The sequence below is a fragment of the Lactuca sativa genome, chromosome 3 (assembly GCF_002870075.4).
Source record: "Lactuca sativa cultivar Salinas chromosome 3, Lsat_Salinas_v11, whole genome shotgun sequence".
NCBI lineage: Eukaryota > Viridiplantae > Streptophyta > Magnoliopsida > Asterales > Asteraceae > Lactuca > Lactuca sativa.
In genome coordinates, this window is record NC_056625.2 from 87,242,488 (window position 1) to 87,268,167 (window position 25,680).

Consider the following 25,680-nt stretch of genomic DNA (forward strand, 5'->3'; position numbering starts at 1 on the left):
AAAGAGGCAATGGATAGCGAGATCCAATCCATGCATGATAACCAAGTTTGGAATTTGGTTGATAATGTGCCCGGACGTAAGACCGTTGGGTGAAAATGGATCTTCAAGAAGAAGACCGACGTGGATGGAAAAGTACACACATATAAAGCGCGATTGGTTGCGAAGGGCTTCACTCAAACTCCCGGAGTTGACTATGATGAGACCTTCTCACCAGTTGCGAAGATAAAATCTATTAGAGTGATGCTAGCGATTGCCGCATTTCATGATTATGAGATTTGGCAAATGGATGTCAAGACCGCTTTCCTTAATGGGAAGTTGGCTGAGGATGTTTACATGGCTCAGCCAGAGGGGTTTGTGGATCCGAAGCATCCGAATAGAGTGTGTAAGCTTGAGAAGTCCATTTATGGACTTAAGCAAGCATCTCACAGATGGAATCTTTGTTTCGATGAGAAAGTCAAAGAGTTTGGGTTTGTACGAAGTGAAGATGAATCGTGTGTATATGTCAAAGTCAGTGGGAGTATAGTAAGCTTTCTCGTTCTATATGTCGATGACATATTACTCATAGGAAACGACATCCCGACTCTGCAGGAGGTTAAGTCCTGGCTCGGGAAGTGCTTCGCTATGAAGGACCTCGGAGAGTCTTATATTTTGGGAATAAGGATAGTGAGAGAAAGAAGTAAGAGACTAATAGGACTTAGTCAGAACACTTACTTAGAGAAGGTACTAAAACGTTTTAGTATGGAAAACTCGAAGAAGGGAGAATTACCGATACAAAGTAATGCCAAGTTGAGTAAGACTCAAAGTCCGAGTACCGAAGATGAAATAGCAGAAATGAGCCGAGTTCCATACGCTTCCGCAGTTGGCTCAATCATGTATGCTATGACTTGTACTCGCCCTGATGTAGCCTTTGCTTTGAGAATGGTTAGTAGATATCATGGGAATCCAGGCAGAGCCCATTGGGTTGCGGTGAAGAATATCCTTAAGTACCTTCAGAGGACGAAGGAATGGTTCTTAGTCCTCGGAGGGAGTGATGACTTGAAGGTGCGAGGGTATAGTGACGCCAGCTTTCAGACCGACAGGGACAACTACCGTTCGCAGTCGGGCTAGGTCTTTACCCTGAATAGAGGAGCAGTGACTTGGAAAAGTTCCAAGCAGGAAACCGTGGCTGATTCAACGTGTGAATCAGAGTACATTGCAGCGAGCGAAGCATCGAAGGAGGCAATATGGCTAAAGAACTTCATTGGTGACCTTGGAGTTGTACCTGCCATAAAGGAGCCCATGGAGATTTTCTGTGATAATGAAGGAGCAGTTGCCTTGAACAAGGAACCGAGGGATCATGGTAGATCACGACATATCGACAGAAAATATCATTTTATTAGACATCGTGTAGAAGAAGGACAACTCGTAGTGAAAAGGATATCATCAGAAGATAACCCAGCAGATCCGCTTACGAAGGGACTGAGTAGGGTTAAGCACTTGTAGCATGCTAGGAGTATTGGGCTGAAGGATGATATTAGCATAGATTAGACAGTATTAGAAACACATAATAGATCAATGTAATTAACATTTGATGATTAAATAAAGGAGTTTTATTTATGAGTAATGTTACTATCTTATGTTAATTGTTTAACTATTGTTTCACTTTGCATGTTTTAACTTCCAGAATAATTGAATTTATTAAGAATAATCGAATTATTCAAATTGTCCACAATCGTTCGTATGTTGGAAGTAGATATGAATGAAGATTGTCATGAATTGGTGTGTAGATTGTCTAAATGGTGTTAGACATAGCAAAGGGTTGCTGCAACATTCATGAGTGCTTATGAACTAGTTTTGAGCATTGGAACAAACCCGTGCTTGCTGGAATCACCTTATAGAATATGATATAAAAGGTGATCGCAAGACGATAATATCATATAGTCTTAAAACCTAGATATATGGTTTGTTATTTGTTAATTAGTTATACATTGATAATGCGAAAACGTATCAGTAACTCGGTGTTATAAAACACATTGTTGTGTATAGTTGGTTAATGAATAAGTAAATGCATATAAGTCGAAGTTTATCTGTAACTTTTATCCCAAGAAGGTAAAAGTGATATCTCGGCTGCTCGATGATTTGATTTGACTTATGTGCCGGGTCCGGTCAAAACTGAATTGATGTGTTCGATTAAGTTCTATGTCGAATAAATCGGAGATCGAGAAACCTAAATGCTTGACTAATCATTCCATAGAATTGTCAGCATGATATCTAACAGAGGACTGTACGATCCCGTATCTGAAGGACAAGATTGATTAGATCAGAGTTTGACAGCGTCTTTGAGAGCTACGATTGCAAATCGGATTGTACTTGTGCATATAGTTACTAGACTTATCCAAGTGGGAGACTGTTGGAATAGTGTCTAAGGCTGCAACTATATTAGGCAAGTATTTGACCCGGTTGTGCATGGTCCTTTTGGGTTGCCTTCACCATAGCAACTTGACAGGATGATTTATTATGAGAGAATAAATATTATTAATATATTATGAGAATAATATAAGGAATAATAATATTGTTATTTGATTAATATAAGTCATAAATTAATTAGTGTTAATTTGGTGACTGAAAGAGATTAATTAAATAAGAGGGTATAAACTGTCAATTGTTTGATAGTTACACTTTAGACTGTAAATCCTTTTGTGGATAGAGGTTGGACGAATTCTAGAAACTAAGGATAGCTCAAAATCGTCCAAGGTTATCTAAGGAATGGATTTGGATTGCTTTAAGGAAAGGTTATCCAACTAGGGTTTAAGGTGAAACCCTTAAGGAGTCTACAAGTATAAATAGACCCTCTAGCCAAGGGAATTCGGCATCTCATCTCAAGTAGAGAACCCCTGGCCAAATTTCCTCCCCTCTCCTCTCTCTCAAATCATCCTCCTTGCTAGTTGGTGTTTGTAAGCCATTAGAGGAGTGACAATTGTGACTCTAGAGCTCCAAGACAACAAGATCAAACAAGAGATTCAAAGGTAAACTTCTAGATCTGATTTTGTATTGTTCTTATACCTAATTAGTCATTAGAAGTCTTGGATTCAAAGCATGTTTAATTAGAAAGCCTAGATCCAAGCATTAGGGTTTTGCATGCGCACATAGGAAAGTTCTTATGGCTAAAACCCATCAAGGCGTTTCTGCTTTGTGTTGTAAGTCAAGATACCAGGTGTGGGCCAGCCATAAGTTGTAGGCAGGAGAGGGGAGCTAGTTATGGGCTTGAGGCTTAGGGGAGCAGTTAGGTTGAGGCGGCAGGCCAACATACCTAGGGCAATCCAGTATTTATGGTTGTGGGCTCGGAGGCAATCTAGTCTTTGTGACTATGGGCCCGGTATGCATGCTTTGAATGTGTTTATGGTGTATGGTATTTTTGGGGAACTCACTAAGCTTCGTACTTACCTAGTTGTTTATAATTTTTTTTTCAGGTACCATTGATGTATGTGAGAATGCGAAGGCATGACTGTACACACTCATCAACATCATTAGGGGTTCCATGGTTACCATATCACTCTAGTTTTCAAAAAAATGTATTTTTAAACAAATGATTTTGTCAACTTGGATTAATAAATATGAAGTTTTACCGTAATTAAAAATGAAATTTTTATTATGAAAATTAGACGTTACACCTGCCAATATGACTCATACCAAATTATTATATTTTGGCAAGTCCTGCTAAAACATATAGACTTAAAATCAATACATTTATGAATTTTGAACCCAAATATGGGTTTGCATATATCTAAGTGTTTGACCATACCTTGAGAGAATTTATGTTTGGATTTTTTTTAAATGAAGTAAAAATATGATATTTTAGGTTTTTTTAGGCAAATTTGCGGGTGTATGGTGTGTTTGGGAATTATGATTGTTTTTCAATAATGATTTTTTGAAAAAATTAGATTTTTTTTTTCTTTTTTTTTTTTTTTTGGGGGGGGGGGGGGGGGGGGGGGGGGTTAAGAAGTTAGTATTTACCAAATACATTTTTAACTTATTGATTTAAAAAATAATAATAATAATTAATAAATTATTTTAAAAATCATTTCCAAACACCCCTAGTAATTTTGTTGGGTTCTATTAATTTTGTTGAGTCCCTTCGAAAATATGAATACTACTGTGATACAAAAGAAAGTCGTTACGTGATTTGATAGTACTTTTCATTTTCTTTGCAAAAACCTTACAAAGATAGTGGATTATATTTTTTTTCACTAATATATTTTTACAAATTACAGCCTAAATCTAAACATTTTGCAAAAATAAAAAAATAATAATAAAAAACATTACAATGTTTGTGAAACCTAAAGCAAAACTTGCTTCTCGAAAATTTGATAAAAAAAAAAATAAATAAAAATTAAAAAAAAAAAAAAAAACTATTATATTACTTTTAATAAGAAGTGACTTAACAAAACTAAAGTTGTTTTGTAAAAACAAATTAGGATAATGATTTGATAGGGAAACCTACTTTAACTTTTGGCCATTAAATTATTTTCTGTATTTTATTAGCCCTTGAACTTGTTGAAACGTGTAGATTATACCAGTATGACCGTTAATAGTGGGTTTTGTCAGTTTTCAGCATTGTTTCTGGCCAAAACATGAGTTTTTCGGTTATCTTTTCTGATCAAACTCGATTTTCCGGCGTTACTTCCTCCATATGCGATTTTGTTCCAGATTTCTGGTGTTTTTGCTCATCAATCTCTTGAACTCATAAATCATGTTCATCCTTTTAACCCAAAAATTCTTGAACCCATAAATCATTCAACCACTTCAACCTAGAAAAATGAATTTTAGAGTCAAGCTAGATAAAATCATTAATCAAGTTTTGAAGAACACATCCATGGCAGATCGGAAATTCATTTTCGAGAAGGAACACACTCCGATTTCAAAATGCGTTTCAGTGTGTGTTCTTAATCTAAAACATGAAAATCAAATCAAGTTTGTTCATAAAATCCCAAAGTTCGATTTCTTGTATGAACTCCATTTCAGATTCATCATTAGCAACCAAATCCTAGATTTCTTTTATGAACTCCATTTCATATTCAAGTTCATGTGTGTGTGTGTGTTTTCAAATTTGAGTTATGGGTTCATAAATCGAAACAAAATCTGTCATAAATCGAAATGAAACCCAGAAGAATGTTTTTTTTTTAACATGAACCCAGATCTACATATGTGTATGATTTCTTTTCGTTAGATCTTTCATGGATGATTTGCTTGAGGATGTTTTTTTTTGAGTTCTAGGGTTTTATTCTTCAAAAAACCGAAGTTTTGCTCAAGAAATTTTTTCTGATTTGTTTAAGAACACCATAACCGGAAGTTGAAGACAATGAACAATGATCTAATGTGTACGTATGAATGTGTCCATCATAGATCAAAGATCTCATGTATGTTTTGGAGTTCATGAGAAAAGAGAATGAGAGAATAGACCGAAGTTTTTGACCATTTTTGGTATTCACAAAGATGTTATTCCGTGAAATAACGCCGGAAAATCAAGTTTGACGGGAGAAAATGACCGGAAAATTCATGTTTGGCTGGAAACAACGTTGGAAACCGACAAACCCCATTATTACCGGTCATATTGATATAATATATACATCAAGTTCAAGGGTTAATAAAAACATGAAAATTAATTTAATGACCCAATATAACCAAAAGCTAAAATAGATTACCTCTCGTGTCATTATCCCAAACAAATTTTGTATGATGAATGATTATCCCAAATGATATACACTCACATTTTACCTTAATTATCCCATTTTAGCAAGGTAGTCCCCAACAACGCCGTCGCCGCCTCCGCCATCAACAACCACAAATAACACCGCCGTCGAAAAGCCGGAGTGATTGGGTCTGCTAAATGCATTTTTCATCATCAATTGCTCTTTCTACCATACCTCAACCGCCTCTCCAATGCTATTCAATACTTTACGAACTTCCTTCCACTGCTTTCTCCCTCTACACCACTCCTTCTCCTTCACTCGACCTTCTTACTCCAATATTTTCAGTCGCTCGCTCTCAGTAGCTACTGCATCGGGTAAGCTAATCTTGCACACCAAAACCACTACCCCATTTGTTTAATTTGTTGTTCAGTTCCAAATCATGTTATATATGTACCGAAAACATATCTGAATTACATTTTTTGAAAGTGATTATTGCGTTTCAAAGAACGACAATCAATAATTCGACCATCATTAGGAAAAATCAAAATCATAATCACTATCATCTAAGATTGCAGAATCCAGTGTTTATAATATGAGTATACTAATTGGAACCTGCTTTTTTATAGCAAACATGGAGTCCCAACGACCTGTTGTACTAGTTCTAAGTGGAAAATCAGAAAGCGAGAAGGAATTTGCAAGGTCTTTGAAAGAAAATTCAACCCTTAAAATCATAGATGATGTAAAGCTCCAGACCTATTTGCACTCTGAGATGGAAACGCAATCAGAAAAAGACGAATTCAACATCGATACTTACATGAATTCTCTTGAAACTAAATGTTTCGGAAGATTTATTCTTTGGTCTCCACGATTACCTTCTACTCAAGACATTGTCAGCCTGTAAGTGCAAGAAGCTTTAGAAATTCATATCATTTGTATTCTAATTCAGTCATTGAATCTTCTAGGGTTTATGCAGCAACTTCTTTCAGCTTCCAATAGGTTCTGTATGCATTGCAGATCTTCAATTCAAAGGACGAGGTATCAATCAAATGATTCAAATCTATAAAATCATTCATTGGAAACTCAATAATTATAATTTTAGGGCGTTCACAAAATACATGGGAATCTCCAAAGGGAAGCCTTCTTTTATCATTTACAATGCAAATGGAAAATGGACAACTGGTTCCTCTTGTGCAATATGTTGTGTGTCTTGCTATGACTGAAGCAATTAAGAATCTTTCTATAAGAAATGTAAGCTAAAATAACATAAATTCTAAACATGAATTTGTCATTTTATAACATTAACAAGTGTTTTGTAATATTAATTTCAGGGTATTCCTCCTCTTGATGTTAGAATAAAATGGCCAAATGATCTTTACTTAAATGGGCTTAAAGTAGGAGGAATTTTGTGTGGATCAACATATCAATCCAAGATATTCAATATTAGTGTTGGTAATCGATAAACTTTTAGCTTTTAAAATAAAAACTTTTTTGTAAAAAAAAATTGTTAAAATTTTCCAATTTCAGGAGTAGGATTGAATGTTGATAATGATAAGCCAACAACATCCTTGAATTCTGAGCTTCAAAAATTAAATTCTGATTACAAATTACAAAGAGAAGATATTACATCAACTTTCTTTGATAAATTCGAGCATTTCTTCCATATTTTGATACACCAAGGTGAGTATTAATTTGTTTTTATATTTTTAAAAAAAGTATAATTCATGTTTTTTTTTTTTTTTTTAAATTTAAAATGCAGGATTCCAACCCCTTGAGGAGCTATATTACAAGACATGGCTGCATAGGTGTTTATTAGTTATTGTTCATCATTCATCTTGTTAAAAAGGGTAAAAAAGTAATTTCCCTTATTATGGTCTTAATCTGTGTAGTGGGCAGAGGGTTATTGTTCAAGAAAAAAACCAAGAACAAGATTTGCCAACAGAAAATGTAGTCACTGTTCAGGTGAGCAAATCAAGAATTGTTAAGTGAAATTTTTTTGATTTTTTATTTATTAAAAAAGTGTTATAATTTGATAATTTGAGTTGTTAATAATTGCAGGGATTAACATCTTCAGGATACTTATTGGCCATTACTGATAATGGTGAAAGATGTGAGCTTCATCCAGATGGAAATAGGTATAAAAAGTTGTTACTTTTTTTAACTCTAATTTTATTTTTAATAAGAATTGTTGCTTTTGAAGTATATGAAACTGAAAATAAACTAAAAAGATTCATGTGGTGTATACAGTTTTGATTTCTTCAAAGGACTAGTGAGGAGTAAGCTTGCCTGAGAAACAGACATCTTTTTTTTTTTTTTTTTTTTTTTTTTTTTTGTAATTTTCATGAGTTGTATTTTAAATTTTAAAAGATTAATATATTAGCATACAATAAGAGTGATTAGTGGATGCTACACATAGTTATATCTTTAGATTGACATTGAAGAAAAAAATATTGTATGTGTTGTAAGATTTAGTTTTGTGTTGTGTAAAGAGTGTTTATGAATTAATTTGCATGTTCTGATATATGGTGTGAAGTGTGAAGATTTTATGATGATCTTTCGTTTCTTGATATTTCATAATGTTCAAGATGTAGAATATTATATACAGTATAGCTATCTAACTAAATCCCATTATTTATGGGATCATGTTTATCCTATATATATATATATATATATATATATATATATATATATATATATATATATATATATATATATATATATATATATATATATATATATATATATATATATATATATATATATATATACTAGGTGTGAGACCCATGTATTACATAGGTTTATTTAAAAAAAATTAAATATAAAATTTTAACAATTTGAAAAGTTTAAATTTATAAGAAAAATAAGAAATTTTCTGAATTATTAAAATTAATGAGACTTTAATGCATTGGATACATTACATATATAAACAATTTTCTAATAAATACTTTATATATATATTACCTTATATATTAAATGTGGAATTTTAATTTAATAAAATCAAAAATACAATAAAATGACAAGTGGAAAATATAAAATTTAAAATTTCTAGAAAATGTCATATGTCCAAATGAATGAGTAGAGGACATGTGGCAAAAAACCTTCATTTATATATATACTAGGTGTAAGACCCGTGTAATACACGGGTTTATTAAAAATAAAAATTTGATATCGATATTTAAACATTAAATTTAATATCAATATCAATTTTAGAGCTCTTATTAATTATGACATTTATTACATTATAAATATATCAATTCTTTTTCAAGGAAGCATTTATTTATCTCAATATTATAACCGAAATAAGTTATGATATGTGAACAAATCAGAAAATTAAATGTGGAAATAAATAAATTCTAAAAATCCATTAAAATGCCATGTGTCCAAATCAATGAGGACATGACATGTGGCAGAAAATGGGTTTTATTTATTAGTATATATATATATATATATATATATATATATATATATATATATATATATATATATATATATATATATATATATATATATATATAGGGAAAAGTGAATATGTGGCTGTTATGTACCTAAGTTTAGGTATAGAACCTTTTAAACGACGTAGTTTTAAACAAAACAAATCCAATTTCATTTTATCTTTGTTTTGTTTTAATAGAATACCATTGAATTAAGTTCGATTATGGTATGAAAAAGATCAATTATATATATTTTTATTGCAAATGATTATTGAGTTTATAAAGAAAATAAAAAATCAATAGTTTTTAACGAATATAACTCAAGTGTTTTGTATTTCAATTGAAAAAATATATCCAATGATTTTGTGAAAAGCTTGATTGAGTTATGACATGTTCTTCTTTTATTTTTTATTCTATTAGTTTTCATTTAGAATTTAGTAGGGTTGATGAAATGGTCATGACTTTTAATGTTTTAAGTTCTTAAACACAATGAAGAAAAAGAACATAAATTTTGATCGATTTAGTAAGTCATATGATTAATGAAGAATAGTAAAAGAGATATCATGATTAGTCTTGATATAAACGGATCAAAACTACATTGTTTGAAGGGTTCTATATATAAGCTTAGGTACATGACAGCCACATATTCCCTAAGCCCATATATATATATATATATATATATATATATATATATATATATATATATATATATATATATATATATATATATATATATATATATATATATATATATATATATATATATATATATATATATATATCCAAAATCGATGGTATCCTTATCTAATCAAATCCTAATAAAATCAAATCGAATCAAAATTTATATAACAATTTAGGTTAGAACTTTTATCTTTCCACACCCTTTAAGTTTGGTAGTATATGTTATGAAAACGATTTATGGATATGTTTGGCAAAATGGATGTGGCTTTTATTAAATATTTGGAAAAAAATAGTTGAAGCTTTTGATGTAAAATGAATTAAAACCAAAAAGCTAGTTGAAGTATATTTTGGATTATAAGTCATTTGTTTAAATTTGATAAAAATTAAAAGCTCTCAAAAGTTTGTTCATGAATATACCAAAATCATCAAAACTATTTTTAGGAAAAGCTTTGGTGGAATATCAACTTGTGATTTCGTGAAAACATTGTTCAGGCCTTGAGGATAATACTTGCAGAAGCAAATCAAGATTACAAAATTACAATTATTTATATTACGACCGATTACTTCCACCATTTATATAGTGGTAAGATTTTGGGTATGTTTACTATTTAACAAATATTAGTTTAGGGTTAACAAATTATTATCTTTGGAGAAAGGGAAGTGATTCCTACACTGTTTTTTTGCTATACACAACAATGTATCCATTATAGAGTTGTACAGTATAATATTTTAAAACATCAATTCTTGTGTATGGAAAAAAAATTGTTGTGTACAAATCATCTCTCATATGATAGAGGGGGCCAAAGAAGGAAAGATTTAGGTTTAGGTTATAATAGTTCAAAAGGTTATATGAATTATAGTTTATGTCCATTTTAGTCCTTGTAGTTTATAGATTTTATTAAAACATATTTAATTATTTTCTAGACAAAACTTCAAAAATGGTCCTTGTGGTTTTTCGAAAATATCAAGTTTAGTCTCTAAGTTCAAAAAACCTCACAGATGGTCCTTGTGGTTTCAAAACTTTTAACAAATGGTCTTTCCGCCTAACTCCGTCAGCTTTCTACCATTAAATGAGGGGCATTTTCGTCATTTCAATACACAGGGACCATTTATGAGGTTTTCTCTCTCTCTCTCTCTCTCTCTCTATATATATATATATATATATATATATATATATATATATATATATATATATATATATATATATATATATATATATATAGGTTCCCACCCCCATTTCAATACACAAAACACTCCACCCGTCATTTCAATACACAAGAGAGATTGATCATCCAAAAAAAAGAAAAAATAATAAATGGATAACAAATAAATAAGTTACATCTTATACAAAAAAGATCCGATTTTTATGGAGATGAAGCATCAAACAAAACCTCATTAAGCATATCATCCTCACCATTAGCGACTGCAAAAAAATCTGCATCTTTTTCATCATCATTTGAGAAATCCCTTCTTTCAACCCTAGAATGAGCAACAATAAAGATCAATTTCTAAGCTTTTTCCATTCCACTCCTCGATTTAGCCCATTTCAAGAAAGACCAATTTCATTTAAACCCACATGACGTGGCATGAAGAAAAATCAACCTCACTGCAACTTTCCTCAAAGAATTAAACTCTGTTAAATAAGTTTCCCAAACTAACCTGCTACTTTGTGGATTAGCGATTTTCATTTTACCCGAAATGGGGTCTCTTTGTTTTAATTGAACAGCTTGCTTATACACTGGATCTAGCCCTTCTGTTCGCCATTTCATGAGCTCCATTAATGCGATATGAGCTTCTTGTTGGGATACGAGACGTGTTATGAGTTTGTCTACGTCTTTTTCTTGATCGGGAGTTAAGCATTTGAAAGGTGGTAAATACTTCCCTGTTCTATCTCGGATTAGATAGAATGGGTCGAGGATGAATGTTGCAGCCCATTCGGGGTGATAGTTTCTCTTAAACCTTTTGTCGAACACCTTGTCGATGTGGGTTTCGTTCATCTGAAACTTTAAGCACCAGTCTTTGAGTTTCACTCTGAGTTCTTCCCATAGTGGTAGACATTGCCCTATTCGTGGTCTTTCCTTTGAGATTTCGTGAGCCATGGATTTAATTAGCTTGAGTAAGGAATGAACGGCTTCGATTTCCCTCCAAAATTGAAGAAGAAGATGGGTGGAGTGTTTTGGGTTAAGTGCTCTCATAGAGAGGGTAATTATATATATATATATATATATATATATATATATATATATATATATATATATATATATATATATAGAGAGAGAGAGAGAGAGAGAGAAAACCTCATAAATGGTCCCTATGTATTAAAATGACGAAAATGCCCCTCACTTAATGGTAGAAAGTTGACGGAGTTAGGTGGAAGGACCATTTGTTAAAAGTTTTGAAACCACAGGGACCATCTGTGAGATTTTTCAAAACTTAGGGACTAAACTTGATATTTTCGGAAACCACAGAGACCATTTTTGAAGTTTTGTCTGTTTTCTATTTTGTTTTTTTTAAAAGCAAGTATTATAAACATGTATACGTTTCAGATATTTGTAATAATTTATGTTTTTTTTTTCAATTCATTAAATAATATTTGTTTTAATTAAATTTTGCTTTTAATATTATTTAGAATTTTTTTGTTTTAAATTAGCAAAAGTTTATTTTTTTTTAAATGTTTTGTTTTGTTTTATTTTATGTTTTCTAATTTAATAAAATATAAAGTAATGATGTGACAAGTGGGTTGAGTGGATCAAAAAAGATAGAGTTTCCATGTATTGTGAGTTTGAAAAGATGAAAAAAAGAGGCAAGAGAAAAACTAATATGGAACTATGTGACAGTGGTTTGGAAGGAAAGGTCCCCCTAATCCCTAAGTGACTTCATGTGTAAGGAAAAATGTCCGGGTTTTTTAAAGAGTGTTGCTTTAGATACACCATTGATTTAAGGGTAAACAATACAAAATATATTAAGTTTACACCAAAATTCTAATTTGACGAGGTGTTTTTTTTGTCTCAAATTTGACACCGTATTTTCCAATTTGTTATAATTTTGACTACTTGACCGGTCAACCTGGTTATCTGCTGACGTGTTAGTTTTGATGATATGACATGTTAACATGTCAAAATTGATTTTATTTCACAAAAGACACTAATTTTTTTAATTTTTTTCGATTTTGACACTAAGTTTATTTATTTTTTCAATTTTGACACTCTATTTTCTTGTTTCAAATCATAAATCATTTTTTTCAATGTTGACCATTTTTTATTTGAAACCGTATAAATATTTTTTATTACATTTTTTCATTTAAAAACCATATTTTTATATAAATACAATGTTTTTTTACATTAAAAGCATAATGTTATGTATAAATAATCTAATTATAATTAGAAATTCGATGTAATTAGAAATAGAAGTATTTCTAGATTTGAATAAACTAAAATCATTTTAATCACCAATGATCATTTTGAAAAAGCTTAGGAAGATTAATACAACCATATAAAGGAAAGAGTTTACAACCTTTAAAGACTTTGGTTTCTTTGGCAATTAGGAAGTTTATTAAGATAGCAAAAAGCTTCAAAGTAAAAGCTCTTTAATTGTTAATCTTCACTTGTATATATTATTGTTCTTAAGCTTTAAGATTTATACCAAAATAAACCTTATGTAAATTACCTTTAACTTTAGGGACTATTTATGTAAATTACCTTTAACTTTAGGGACTATACATGTGTTATTCTTTCGTTCGGACTATTTATGTGTTCTTTTCTCGTCCTGACTATCCATGTGTTAATTTTTTGCTCGGACTATCCTTATCTATTTTTTTCGTTCGAATTATCCTTGTATTATTATTTTTTGACTAACCATGTATTATTTTTTTTGTTCGGACTAATCATGTATTATTTTTTTATTCTATGATTATAAAGCATCGACATACTATAGACCATTTTAATTATTATTGTTGTCTTTTTGTCTTTTATTTTAAATTTGAAGAGTTATTCGTCTTAATAATTTTGTTGTTGAGTGAATATGTAAATTCGACCAGAAATTATTAATGTCATCATGTTTTCAAACTTGATATCCATAGTTTATGTAATTTTGTTAATAACAATAACTTTAACTTCACTGACCATTTATGTAAATTACCTTTAACTTTAGGGACTATTTCTGTGAATTGCCTTTTGAAATAGTTAAATTGAAGAGATATCAATCTCCTTAGAAGGGAAAATATCGTTAATAGTAAAAAAAAAAATAGGGGTTATTTTCAAAAAATAGACATAAAAATGGACTTTTTCGGATATAGACATGCATTCTGCGGAGGTAGCTCTATGGGATCTACTGTAGCTCCGCGGAATGGCAAAATCGTAAATAAATCAATGTATTTAAAAAAAACACACTAAATATCCATTCCGCGGAGCTACCTCCGAGGAATGGATCTTTAATGGTTTTTTTTTCGCATCGATTCTTCAGGGTTTATATTCATTCCCCCAACTAATTATTTTTAAGAAAATATTATCATACTATTATAATATTTACTTGAAAATAATTAGTTGAGGAATTAATATAAACCCCGAAGAATCGATGTGGAAAAAAAAAAAAAAAAAAAAAACTCAAGATCCATTCCACGGAATGCATGTCTATATCCGGAAATGTCTATTTTTGTGTCTATATTTTGAAAAAACCCCCCATTTTTTTATTATTGCTGGTATTTTCCCAATAATGAATTAGATCTTGAGATATCGATGCCCATAATAAGAGTGAATTGTCTGATTGTCTGTTCAGATATCAATATCCTTAATGATAATGAGTTGTCTCTTGAGATATCTGTATCTCTTTGATCTCAAAATACAACACTTCCCACATCATCAATGTTTTTTGTTTTAGAATGTTGATAGCAGGTAATATGGATTAAAAGTGGATAAAAAAAATTAACAGATGACCACGACAATTTTTTACTTTACTTACTAGGGGTTTTCTAATATGTGCCCTAAGGGCACATTTAAGAAGTATTAATTATGAAAAATATTACTATAATTAAATTCAAAATACATTTATTATGAAGATTATTAATGCATATTACATTTAATTAAGGTAACATTGCTTATAATTAATATATTTTACATTTAATTATAGTAATATTTGTCATTAATTAATGCTTCTTATATGTACATTTAGGCATATATTAGAAAATCTCTTACTAAAATAAGACTAGGATAATAGTTTAGTTTTTCAACTTTTTTTTTTCTAAAATAAATCAGGGATAAAACGAAGTATTTATCATCATTGTTAACCTCGCTTTCATAAGTTTCAAAGTAATTCATTCTCATTTGCTGTTTGAATGCCATGCCATTAAACATAAGCATGTTTATAGAAGTCTAAAACAGGCAACATTACTATAAGTTTATACATCATAGCATCACAAAACAAGAAAAAAGAGCGACATTTGAACTTGCGATAACGGTTTTCGAATTAAATTAAGATCCATCATTGTTCCTAAAACATCAATCAAGTAAGGTTAGGTGAACCCAAAGGTACACATCTAGAAAACAACACATGTTACTCTACCTAAAATATATAAGTTCCTAAACAACATCGACTTCAAATCATACTCAAAGCAAATTCACTTGCACAAATACCTAATACACACATGTATTTTAACTATACATATCAGATCGATTCAATCGATCTGATACATACAATGCACCTGATATGTCATCAGGTGCATTGAGCATTGATTTGATAAATTGTAGTCATCAAGCCCACATCCTTTTCTTGGTTTCTTTCTCTTTGAATCCATGAGGCAAAGTCCTTCGGGTAGATGTTGTTGGTTTATTCACCATCCTTGTTGGAGGTCGTGGGACCTCTGATTTCCTTCCCATTTTTTCAGTATTACCATAAGTTGATGGAGTAGCAATATTTTCCACGTCACTATTTCTTGACAACCTTTTCTTTTTTATTTCATCACCCACAAAATCATTTCTTCTTGGCAAACTTGGCCTCTTGCAACTAGGCATCTTTTGAGTGTTCATAATATTACTACTCTTTAAAATACGTTCTTCCATCTCGTTTTTTAATTCATCTTGCTCTTTAAGCTTCTCTTCAAGCTCCTTAATCTGCAATTATAAAACAAGTTACATTTTTGGTCCTTGGGTATAGTTTATTTTTACAATTTTGGTCCTTACATGAGGTTTTTTTTAACGTTTTTGGTCCATGTTCCAAATAAATCGACTACTTTTGGTCCTTGAGTATAGCTGGTTTTTTCAATTTGTGTCCCAAAAACATGGAGCAGGGACCAAAAATGTTACAAAACTTCAAATAAGGACCAAAATTGCAAAAAACCTATACTCAAGGACCGAAAATGTAATTTAGTCAAAAAGTTTTTTTTTTTTTTTTTGACAGTTTTATGATTTTTGGTGATTAAACTTATTTTGACCTTGTGATGGAGCAAGATGGAATCGGAATCCTGTTTTTGTTCTTTCAGCTTCTTTTCAAGTTCATCAATCTGAAAAGCAAAATAAAACACAAAGAATATAAAATAAAACTTTTTTTTTATCACCCATTTATGTGAAATATATTGTTAGGGTTTGTGATTTCTAAAGACCTTTTCTTGAAGGGTGTTGGAGTAAGATTTTGACTCTTGAACTTGTGTTTGCAACTTGTCTTCAAGGTCTCTAACCTGCTTTTTTAATTCTCATTTGATTAGTATTCCTATAATTAATTTTATGAGAAGGAAAACCAAAATAGAAACAAAAATGTCACATTATACCTTATGCTGGTAAGTTATTGAATTTGAATGTTCCCTCTCTCCAAATTTGCTTTCAAGCTCCTTAACCTTTATAGTAGACAAAACCTGACATCAGAACAAACAGACAGAACAGAACAGAACAGGACAGGACAGGATAATCATGTACCACCTTTTGTTGGAGGACTTCATTCGATTCCTCTTTAGCCTTCAATTTCTCAGAAAGATTTAAAACTTTTTTTTCTGATTGAGATTGCAATCCTATTTTCATCTCCAATTTTCCCTCAAGCTCCTTTATCTTTTCCAACTGGTTTTTATATGTCTGATCTTTTCCTCTAACTTTTGTCTCAACATTTTGCAAGCTTTCTTCTAGTTTCCTCAATGATTCATCTTTCAATTGTGATTCTTGCTTGGTTTTATCAAGCTTCATGATCAAAATCAAGAATGTCAAAATACTATAAAACACTCATAACACATACAGAAATGACAATTATTGGTGATTGATTTACATTCACTTACCATTGTTTTAAGTTTTTGAAGCTCACTTGTATCAATTTGCTTTCGAGCTTGACCTAATTCAACCCCTCTGACTCTTGTTGCGAAGTTTAAGGAGCTTAAAGTTTCACTCAAGTCCTTCTCCGAGGGACTAATTTGGACAAACATCAATGTTTTCGAGTCCCCTCCTGCAAAAACAAAGGGCATTCACGTCTTTTGCAATTTTGTCCCACATCTGTCATAAGCAATCAGAAATTGAATTGTACCTAAGGAATCTTGAAGTAAATGTGTCAACTTGGAATTCCTGGATGAAAGGGAAAAAGAAAGATTTAACTTTTCTACAATATGAGTTCCTTTTTAAAAAAAAAAAAACATAAAGAAAGTAAACAAACCTATATGGAATATGATTGGTCTTATTTGCTAAAGAAGATACGACATCTCCAAGAGCTGAAAGGGATCTATTAATATTTTGTGCTTCTTTGAGCCTATCACCTTGAGCATCTGTCTTTCCAAGCCTTTCACTTCCAGCTAAATCCACTAACCATAACTTGCTTTTTGTACATTCTCCATTCAACAAGTTCTTTGCTCTTACCACAATACAAAGCATGCTGAAAAAAAAGTCAAAATTAATAAACCATCACAAAGAGCATGTAAATCAGAGATATAAAAATTAGATCCTTGTTTACCAATGAGAACGACTGCTACGTTCGTTAACATTATTCGATCCAACAACTCTAGCACTGCTTCCTGTTTGTAGAACATTCCATACTTCCTTTACATCTTCAACTTTCGCTTCAATCAATCCAGGAATATGATGAAACCCTTCAGAAGCTTGCTTTATCTCCAACCTAAGTTTGCAAAACTAAATAAGTAACCGAAGAATCCAAGTAGTTGTGTTCATAAATCATCAACGATTGGATAATGATTTTACTTTTTTGAAGTTGATGATGGAGGTGCAAGAAGATCGCGTATTTGTTCATTGTAAACTTCAAGAACACTAACTGATATGTTATACGTAAACGTATCGCTTCTTTCGTTGGAAATTTTAAACAACTCTGCAAGTGTCCGGTAATTGACGCCGCGGTTGCCAGAAGTGCCTTCCATGGTGAACGTCTTCCCTGTTCCGGTTTGTCCGTACGCAAATATGCATACGTTGTATCCGTCCAAAACGGAAGTTACAAGTGGTGAAGCTTGCGCGAAAACGTCGTCTGGTTAAGGTACACGAACGAAATTGAATCGAAATTCAAAATCATTGAATTGATTTGTTATCTAATTAGGTTTTTGAGTGAACGAACCTTGATTGTCTTTTGGTGTGAAAACGTAATCGAATTTGAAGGTCTTCTTTGTGGATGTCGAACCAGTGGTTAAAACTCCGAGAACTCCATCTGAAGCTGTATTGAAGTCTACTACCGTTGAACAACCCGACGAAGCTTCCGATTTGTTTAATGGACGACATCGACAAAAAACTCTTATGTTTCCTAAAAGGAATTGAAGAAATCAGTATGCGATAGTATGGTATTTGTAAATTACAGTCGTATTTGGTGAGAAATTCATATAAACTTCTATAAATCTGTTAGTGAAGCCCGATAAGAACACACCAAAGAGATTGATGAACACAATGTTATTGTGGTGTGTACCTTTTGCATCTTCAACTTGATTATGAAGCTTTCTTCTTTTCGCTTGTTCTTCACTGTACTTCACTTTAAGATCCTCACACATGGAAACTGCAAATGACACAGTATTAATGCAAGAAATATCAATGTACTTCCATTGATTTGTTTAGTAGGATGCTATAATAAACAAATAAATGAAAATATGTTGCTATTTCTTGCACTTTGAGAAACCTACCCAAAGCTTGAACTGCAGAAACCATGTTTGCTAGATCAGGAACTGAGTCAACACATTCGTGTGCTTCACGAGACAACTTAGCATGATCTTGCTTCAACACCTAAATAGGATAATGATCATAAAGATTCTGTGAAAAAGATTTTACTAAAATTAAAGAATCTAGTTTTAATGATAAATATTGCAAAGGTTAAGGTAGTTAGTTGATTACAGTTATTTTGTCTGATAACTCTTTGACTGCTGTTGACCAAATCTTCTTCTCGTGCTCATATCTACTTGATATATCCTTTATCTTTTCAGATTGTTTTTCCATCGTTTGATCTGATAGAAAATTGAGTAAGTTACAAAAATGGTCCCTGAGTATTGCTGTTTTACAATTTTGGTCCCAAAAAGTTCTTTAATCGTTAGGAAAATTCAAAATAAGGACCAAAATTACTAGAAACGACATTTTGGGACCAAAATTGAAAAATACAAGGATACCCAGGAAGACATTATTTAAAAGATTAAAAAAAATTTCTAGTTTTTATGTAAAAAAGTATTAACATTTTAGATAAAATCTTACCAAAAGAGCATGACTCAAAGAACTTATTATCAAGTTCCATTCGAACCTTCTCCAGTTGCTCATTTGTTGCAGTTAAATCCATCCAAGCTTGATAACATTCGTCACTCTTGTTTTGGCATTGACTAGTCAACTCTTGTATCCTCTTTTCATATTGTTCTACTGATTCTTTTCGCATCCTTTTTTTCTATAATATTATAAATCATTAATAAGAATTAACAACCATAATTATTCAAATGCATTCTATTTGTACCTGAGCTGAAGGGACTTCTATCTCAGTAGCACAGTTTTGACATCTTAAAAATTCATGTTTCACATCAGAATCTGGAATTGAAATAACATAGAACATACCAATCAAGATTTGAAATTTGAATGTTACATTTATGCTATTATCAAAAGGGTTAAATGCAAGAAGATATACCCTGTAATTTAGGTGCTCTTCTAATGCAGATACCACTAACCAAAGGACTACCAATTATGCCTTCAAATCGAATTACAATTGCTTCATTGTTCTTAACAGAAACTCTTAAGTCAACCAGCTGCAAAGGCTTATTAGCTCCAACCACAGAGAAGATGTCAAAATCTGAGAGAACCTGTTAAAAAAAATGAAAAATAAGACCTTGTAATTGATTTTGAGTTAAAGAAATATTGAGTATTTGATTATTGAACTTGCCTTTTCATCCTGCAAGAATACATTGAACACTCTCATCCCTTTAGGACCAAATGTGTTTATCATTTCAACAAAGTGAAGGTCAATGTAGTAATATCCCTCCGGTAGATTGTTAAATCGGTAATGGAAGTTCCCTAATCTTGCTGTGTGATAAATGAAGAGAAAATCACCACCATCAGTCATACACTCGTTAGTTTGAAATGTATCTCCTCCTTCAAAGAAGTTATCAGCTTCAAACTTTATATCTGAATCGGATTCAATCATGGTTTCTGCTCCAGCATTTACGAACATCACAAGGTCTGGAGGAAAAATAATCGAAAGAATCGGTAATGTAACAGTTCTGAATCATGTACAGCGTTCGAAATGAAAGAAAAAAGATGAAATTGAAACTCGAAATGGACATAAAAACTTGTTTTAATCATACACGAGGAAGAATAGATCGTGAATTTGAAATTACACCTATATGAAATTCGAAAATTAGTCAAAATCACCAACCTGTGCAGTCTGACCTCATAAATCCATTTGGAATTAGCTTGGAGCTTGAATCACAAACCATGTGATCGAAGGATAGGTCGTCATCTTCGTCCATTGAAGAAACTGCACTCATTTTTTTCTCCCAGTCAAAAACACCACCAGGCTGAAGCAGGTCAGTAGTAATCGGGGTTCCTTTGTCGCCTTCATGCGTGTAATCACTCTGCGAACTAAAGGGGTTTTGTGAATCAAAATCACAACTAGATGCTTTACGCTTCCGGTTCCCCTCAACTTCTAAAGCTGCAATACTTTCTTGGGCCGAATATTCAGAGATTTGAGGTTCTTCGTCTTCGTTGGATGTTTCGGACATCATTGTTGCACCTTCCATTCAATAGGAATTGGTAATCTGGGTAAAAAACCTAAATTGAAGAGATGCTGTTTTAGGTGCAACTTTTTTGGTTTGAGCCTTTTGAATTTGAAATTTGGGGGGTGGGGAATTTTGTACATCATTGTTTTATATTATTTGATGACATCATTGTTTTATCATTAATTATAGGATATTTAAAAATAAATGTTTTTATTTAATATATCTGTCTGCCGTTAAAAAAAAGATTTTGTTAATAAAAATAATCATTTTAATTTTTTTTTTAAGAAATGACCATTTTCTTCAAAATATCCTATTCCTAAGCACGTAACATCATTCCGGAGTTGGGTCGTCCAACGTATACCGGAATACGATATTCTGGATATTTATTTTTGTTCCGGCGTTGTTGGTGGGTGGTAGGAATTAGGTCCGGAATTTGACACCCCGTATATTCCGGATTAAAAAAATGAATTCCGGATTGTAGTCTGGAATATTGAAACATTCCAAAAATACAAGTCCAAAAAAAATTCATTTTAAATCATTAAGAAAACAATAGTTATCGAACATCATATAAAAATCATAAATCATGTATCTCAAAGTATCATACCACATCTGTCAACATATCAGAGTATAAACATCCCAGACTAATCAAATGGTGTGTGCACTGCAATCATCTTGAACTCTTCCCCTTGCTACTGGAAGTACCTGAAACCAAAACTGAAAACTGTAAGCACGAAGTTTAGTGAGTCTCCCCAAACTACCACATACCATACATATAATCATGCTGCTAGGAGATATTGTAACGTCCCAAAATTCAAGACTAAAAATTTCTTTTAATAAAACATTACTTTAAGCAAATTCATCATTTCAAAACATAAACAGAGTATTAGTTTCCAAAATACATGTTCGTTATCAGAGTAAACATTCCCAGGCTGTCTAAACTATGGTATGTGTCATGCGATCACCCCGAGCTCTTCCCTCAGCTACCGGAAGTACCTGAAACCAAAATTGAAAATTGTAAGCACGAAGCTTAGTGAGTTCCCCATCCTACCACATACCATGCATAACCACATATTGCACATACTGGGCCACGCCCGCTATCCTGGGCCTCGCCCGCTACAACGGCCCCGCCGCTCCAGGGCCCGCCTGGCTTTGAGCCCCGCTCGAATACAGATCTGTTTCACTTAGGCCTCGCCTGTCACAGGGCCTCGCCCACTAACATATAATAGCACGTAAGCATATCACATCACATCACATAATCTAAACACATACTAACGGATCTTGTCCTAAGGCCTCGCCTATCTCTGGTCCCCGCCCTTGTCCTGCTACTGATGAGTCATGGAACCTCGTCCATACTCATGCTGATAGTGAGGTACGGGCCCAGCCCACCCTCACTCCTTCCCTAACTTGGGCCTCGCCCCTGCTCTGCTGCTACTGAGATGTGGAACACCATCCACACTCTGCTATTGGTGAGATACAGGACCTCACCCACACTCACCTCCCTACCAGGCACATACAAGTATCACACGGACAACAAGTATAAACTATCACATAAACCATTCCTTGGGCACCCGCCCTCTATCATTGGACCTCGTCCCGAAATATCATACTAGCATACTGTGCCTAGGGCTAACCCCCGGGTCTTCTACTCATAACTACATGGGTCGGCATTGTGGCCGTAGACCCATTCATACAAAGGAAACTCACTTGCACTGGCTGAACTGGCTGATGAACCCACTAGCTGCTGCCCGGAAACTCTCTGAACTCCTGCTCCACTCGCTCCCCGAGCTACCAATGTCAAAGCAACACTAAGTCTAACTGACCCCCGAAAGACAACCAAGTCAACTCTTGTCAAAGTCAAAGTCCTGGTCAAAGTCAACCTTCCAGGTCAACCCTACTCGTCGAGTCACCCTATTGACTCGCCGAGTTCATATGTCCAGAGTCCTCTTTGCGACTCGACTCGCCGAGTCAGTCCATGACTCGCCGAGTCTACCGATTACCGAGTGATGCTTTCTTTAAATGCTTTCTTTAATAATGAAATTGGTGGAATAAATGCTTTCTTTAATAATGTGTTTTATTTTAAAGCATTACCTTGTGATGGTGTGTATGAAGTTGTGTCTGTTGTAGATAACTTAGGAAATAATGTAATGTGTATTGATTCTACTAATGGTAATAACTTGGATAAAGCATCATTATGGCATTGTCGTCTTGGACATATAAGCAAGAAATTCATAGGCCAACTCCAAAAGGATGGAGTCTTGGAGTCATTTGACCTAAGGTCAGATGATAGTTGCGAATCATGCTTACTTGGAAAAATGACAAAGTCACCCTTCACAGGTTCGTGTGAGAGGGGTGAAGGTTTGTTGGATCTTGTACACACGGATGTGTGTGGGCCCTTCAAACATGCCACAAGGGATGCTAATCGTTATTATTTGACTTTTACTGATGATTACAGTAGATATGGATATGTCTACTTAATCAAGCATAAGTCAGAGACTTTCGAAAAGTTTAAGGAATTTAAACAGGAAGTCGAGAATCAATTGGGCAGGAACATTAAGATGCTTCGATCCGATCATGATGGTGAGTATCTTAGTACTGAGTTCCTCGACTATCTAAGGGAATGTGGGATTGTCTCACAATTGACACCTCCCAGGACACCACAGTTGAATGGTGTAGTTGAGAGGCGTAATCGAACCTTGTTGGACATGGTTCGTTCCATGATGAGTTGAGCTACGCTACCAATCTCATTTTGGGGGTGTGCCTTAGAGACTGCCACCCATATCCTTAATCTGGTCCCTACAAAGAATGTTGCTAAAACACCTCACGAGATGTGGACTGGAAAAGTTCCTAGTCTAGCTCACATCAAGGTTTGCAGTTGCGAGGCTTTTGTGAGACGCAGGACTCATGACAAGCTTGAACCTCGAAGCGAGAGGGGTATTTTCATCGGCTACCCACAAAAATCCTTTGGTTACCTCTTCTACAGACCTAGTGAGAATGTGGTATTTGTAGCAAGGAGGGCTGTCTTTCGAGAGAGAGAGAGAGAGAGAGAGAGAGAGAGAGAGAGAGATAGAGAGAGAGAGAGAGAGAGTCCATAAGCCAAGGAGACAGTGGGAGGCTAATTGACTTTGAAGAACTTCAAGAGTCAAGTGGTGAAGGAACCTCAAAACCTAGCAGTCAACTTGAGGAGGAACCTCCTGTTGATCCAATTATACCTCTAGTTGTATCTCTGAGGCGTTCCACAAGGGTTAGGAATGTACCTGAGCATTACTATGGTTTCCATATTACTGCGGAAGGTGAGACACTTATTAGTGATGAGACACTAGTAGGCCTGGATGAACTTAACAGCTATGCGGAAGCCATGGCAGGCCCTGAGTCTGCTAAATGGAAAGAGACAATGGATAGCGAGATACAATCCATGTATGACAATCAGGTCTGGGACTTGGTTGACAATGTGCCAGGTCGTAAGACAGTTGGGTGCAAATGGATCTTCAAGAAGAAGACTGACATGGATGGTAATGTACACACTTATAAGGCACGACTGGTTGCAAAGGGATTTTCTCAAACTACAGGAGTTGATTATGATGAGACCTTTTCACCAGTAGCCAAGATTAAGCCTATTAGGGTATTGTTAGCCATAGCTGCATTTCATGACTATGAAATATGGCAAATGGATGTCAAAACCGCTTTCCTTAATGGAAAGTTGGCTGAGGATGTTTACATGAATCAACCAGAGGGTTTTGTCAGCACAGAGTACCCTAATAGAGTGTGTAAGCTTGAGAAATCCATCTATGGATTAAAGCAAGCACCTCGCAGATGGAATCTTTGTTTTGATGAGAAAGTCAAAGACTTTGGCTTCTCTATGAGTGAAGATGAATCTTGTGTATATGTCAATGCTAGTGGGAGTATAGTTAGCTTTTTGGTACTGTATGTGGATGACATACTACTCATAGGAAATGACATCCCAACTCTTCAGGAAGTTAAGTCCTGGCTTGGGAAGTGTTTTGCTATGAAGGACCTAGGAGAAGCTGCCTATATTCTAGGAATAAGGATTTTGAGAAACCAGAGTAAAAGACTAATTGGACTTAGTCAGAGTACATACTTGGATAAGGTGCTGAAGAGATTCAACATGCAAGATTCCAAGAAAGGAGAGTTACCCATCCAGAGTAACACTAGACTGAGTAAGACTCAGAGCCTGAGTACTGAGGATGAGATAGCAGAAATGAGTCGGGTACCTTATGCTTCAGCAGTAGGCTCGATCATGTATGCTATGACCTGTACTCGTCCTGATGTAGCATTTGCTTTAAGCATGGTTAGCAGGTATCAGGGGAATCCTGGTAAGGCTCACTGGACAGCGGTAAAGAACATTTTCAAGTACCTGCGGAGGACTAAGGACTGGGTCCTTACCCTCGGCGGGAGTGATGACTTGAGAGTCGTAGGGTATAGTGATGCTAGCTTCTAGACTGATAGAGATAATTTCCACTCTCAGTCGGGCTGGGTCTTTACCTTAAACGGAGGAGCAATCTCTTGGAAGAGTTCCAAGCAAGAGACAGTGGCTGATTCAACTTGCGAATCAGAGTATATAGCGGCAAGCGAGGCGGCAAAAGAGGCTATGAGGCTAAAGAACTTTATTGGAGACCTTGGAGTTGTTTCAGCTATATCGAAGCCTATAGAGATTTTTCTGTGATAGTGAAAGTGCAGTTGCCTTAGCCAAGGAACCAAGGGATCACGGGAGATCCAGACACATTGACAGAAAATATCATTTCAT

General features: G+C 33.7%; 2 protein-coding genes and 1 long non-coding RNA gene across 4 annotated transcripts; 2 read left to right on the plus strand and 1 right to left on the minus strand.

Annotated features, from left to right (window-relative positions):
* Window positions 1-5,732: 5,732 nt before the first annotated feature.
* On the plus strand, window positions 5,733-8,220 carry LOC111915583 (biotin--protein ligase 1, chloroplastic). 2 transcript variants are annotated; one of them, XM_023911230.3, is made up of 10 exons: window positions 5,733-6,043; window positions 6,296-6,566; window positions 6,643-6,704; window positions 6,769-6,917; window positions 6,998-7,118; window positions 7,194-7,346; window positions 7,426-7,471; window positions 7,556-7,628; window positions 7,725-7,801; window positions 7,914-8,220. In XM_023911230.3, exons 1-10 carry the CDS (start codon window positions 5,920-5,922, stop codon window positions 7,954-7,956), a joined length of 1,119 nt encoding a protein of 372 aa, XP_023766998.1. In that variant the 5' UTR covers window positions 5,733-5,919; the 3' UTR covers window positions 7,957-8,220. The 2 variants fall into 2 exon arrangements, with proteins under 2 accessions (XP_023766998.1, XP_023766999.1); XM_023911231.3 differs by lacking the exon at window positions 5,733-6,043 and having other exon boundaries at window positions 6,360-6,566; window positions 6,632-6,704.
* A 6,998-nt stretch (window positions 8,221-15,218) lies between these two features.
* LOC111915582 (kinesin-like protein KIN-14R) lies at window positions 15,219-21,045 on the minus strand. The gene is made up of 19 exons (XM_023911229.3): window positions 20,576-21,045; window positions 20,084-20,379; window positions 19,832-20,003; window positions 19,664-19,734; window positions 19,414-19,597; window positions 19,063-19,172; window positions 18,855-18,954; window positions 18,644-18,730; window positions 18,302-18,484; window positions 17,938-18,214; window positions 17,693-17,854; window positions 17,399-17,614; window positions 17,273-17,310; window positions 17,031-17,194; window positions 16,684-16,935; window positions 16,536-16,601; window positions 16,371-16,445; window positions 16,203-16,271; window positions 15,219-15,882 (listed from the first exon to the last, which is right to left on the minus strand). The coding sequence occupies exons 1-19, from the start codon at window positions 20,937-20,939 to the stop codon at window positions 15,523-15,525; spliced, it is 3,246 nt and encodes a 1,081-aa protein (XP_023766997.1). The 5' UTR covers window positions 20,940-21,045; the 3' UTR covers window positions 15,219-15,522.
* On the plus strand, window positions 18,086-18,684 carry LOC122196880 (uncharacterized). The gene is made up of 2 exons (XR_006189276.2): window positions 18,086-18,223; window positions 18,343-18,684. It is a non-coding gene; the product is annotated as an uncharacterized LOC122196880 (long non-coding RNA).
* Window positions 21,046-25,680: the final 4,635 nt, after the last annotated feature.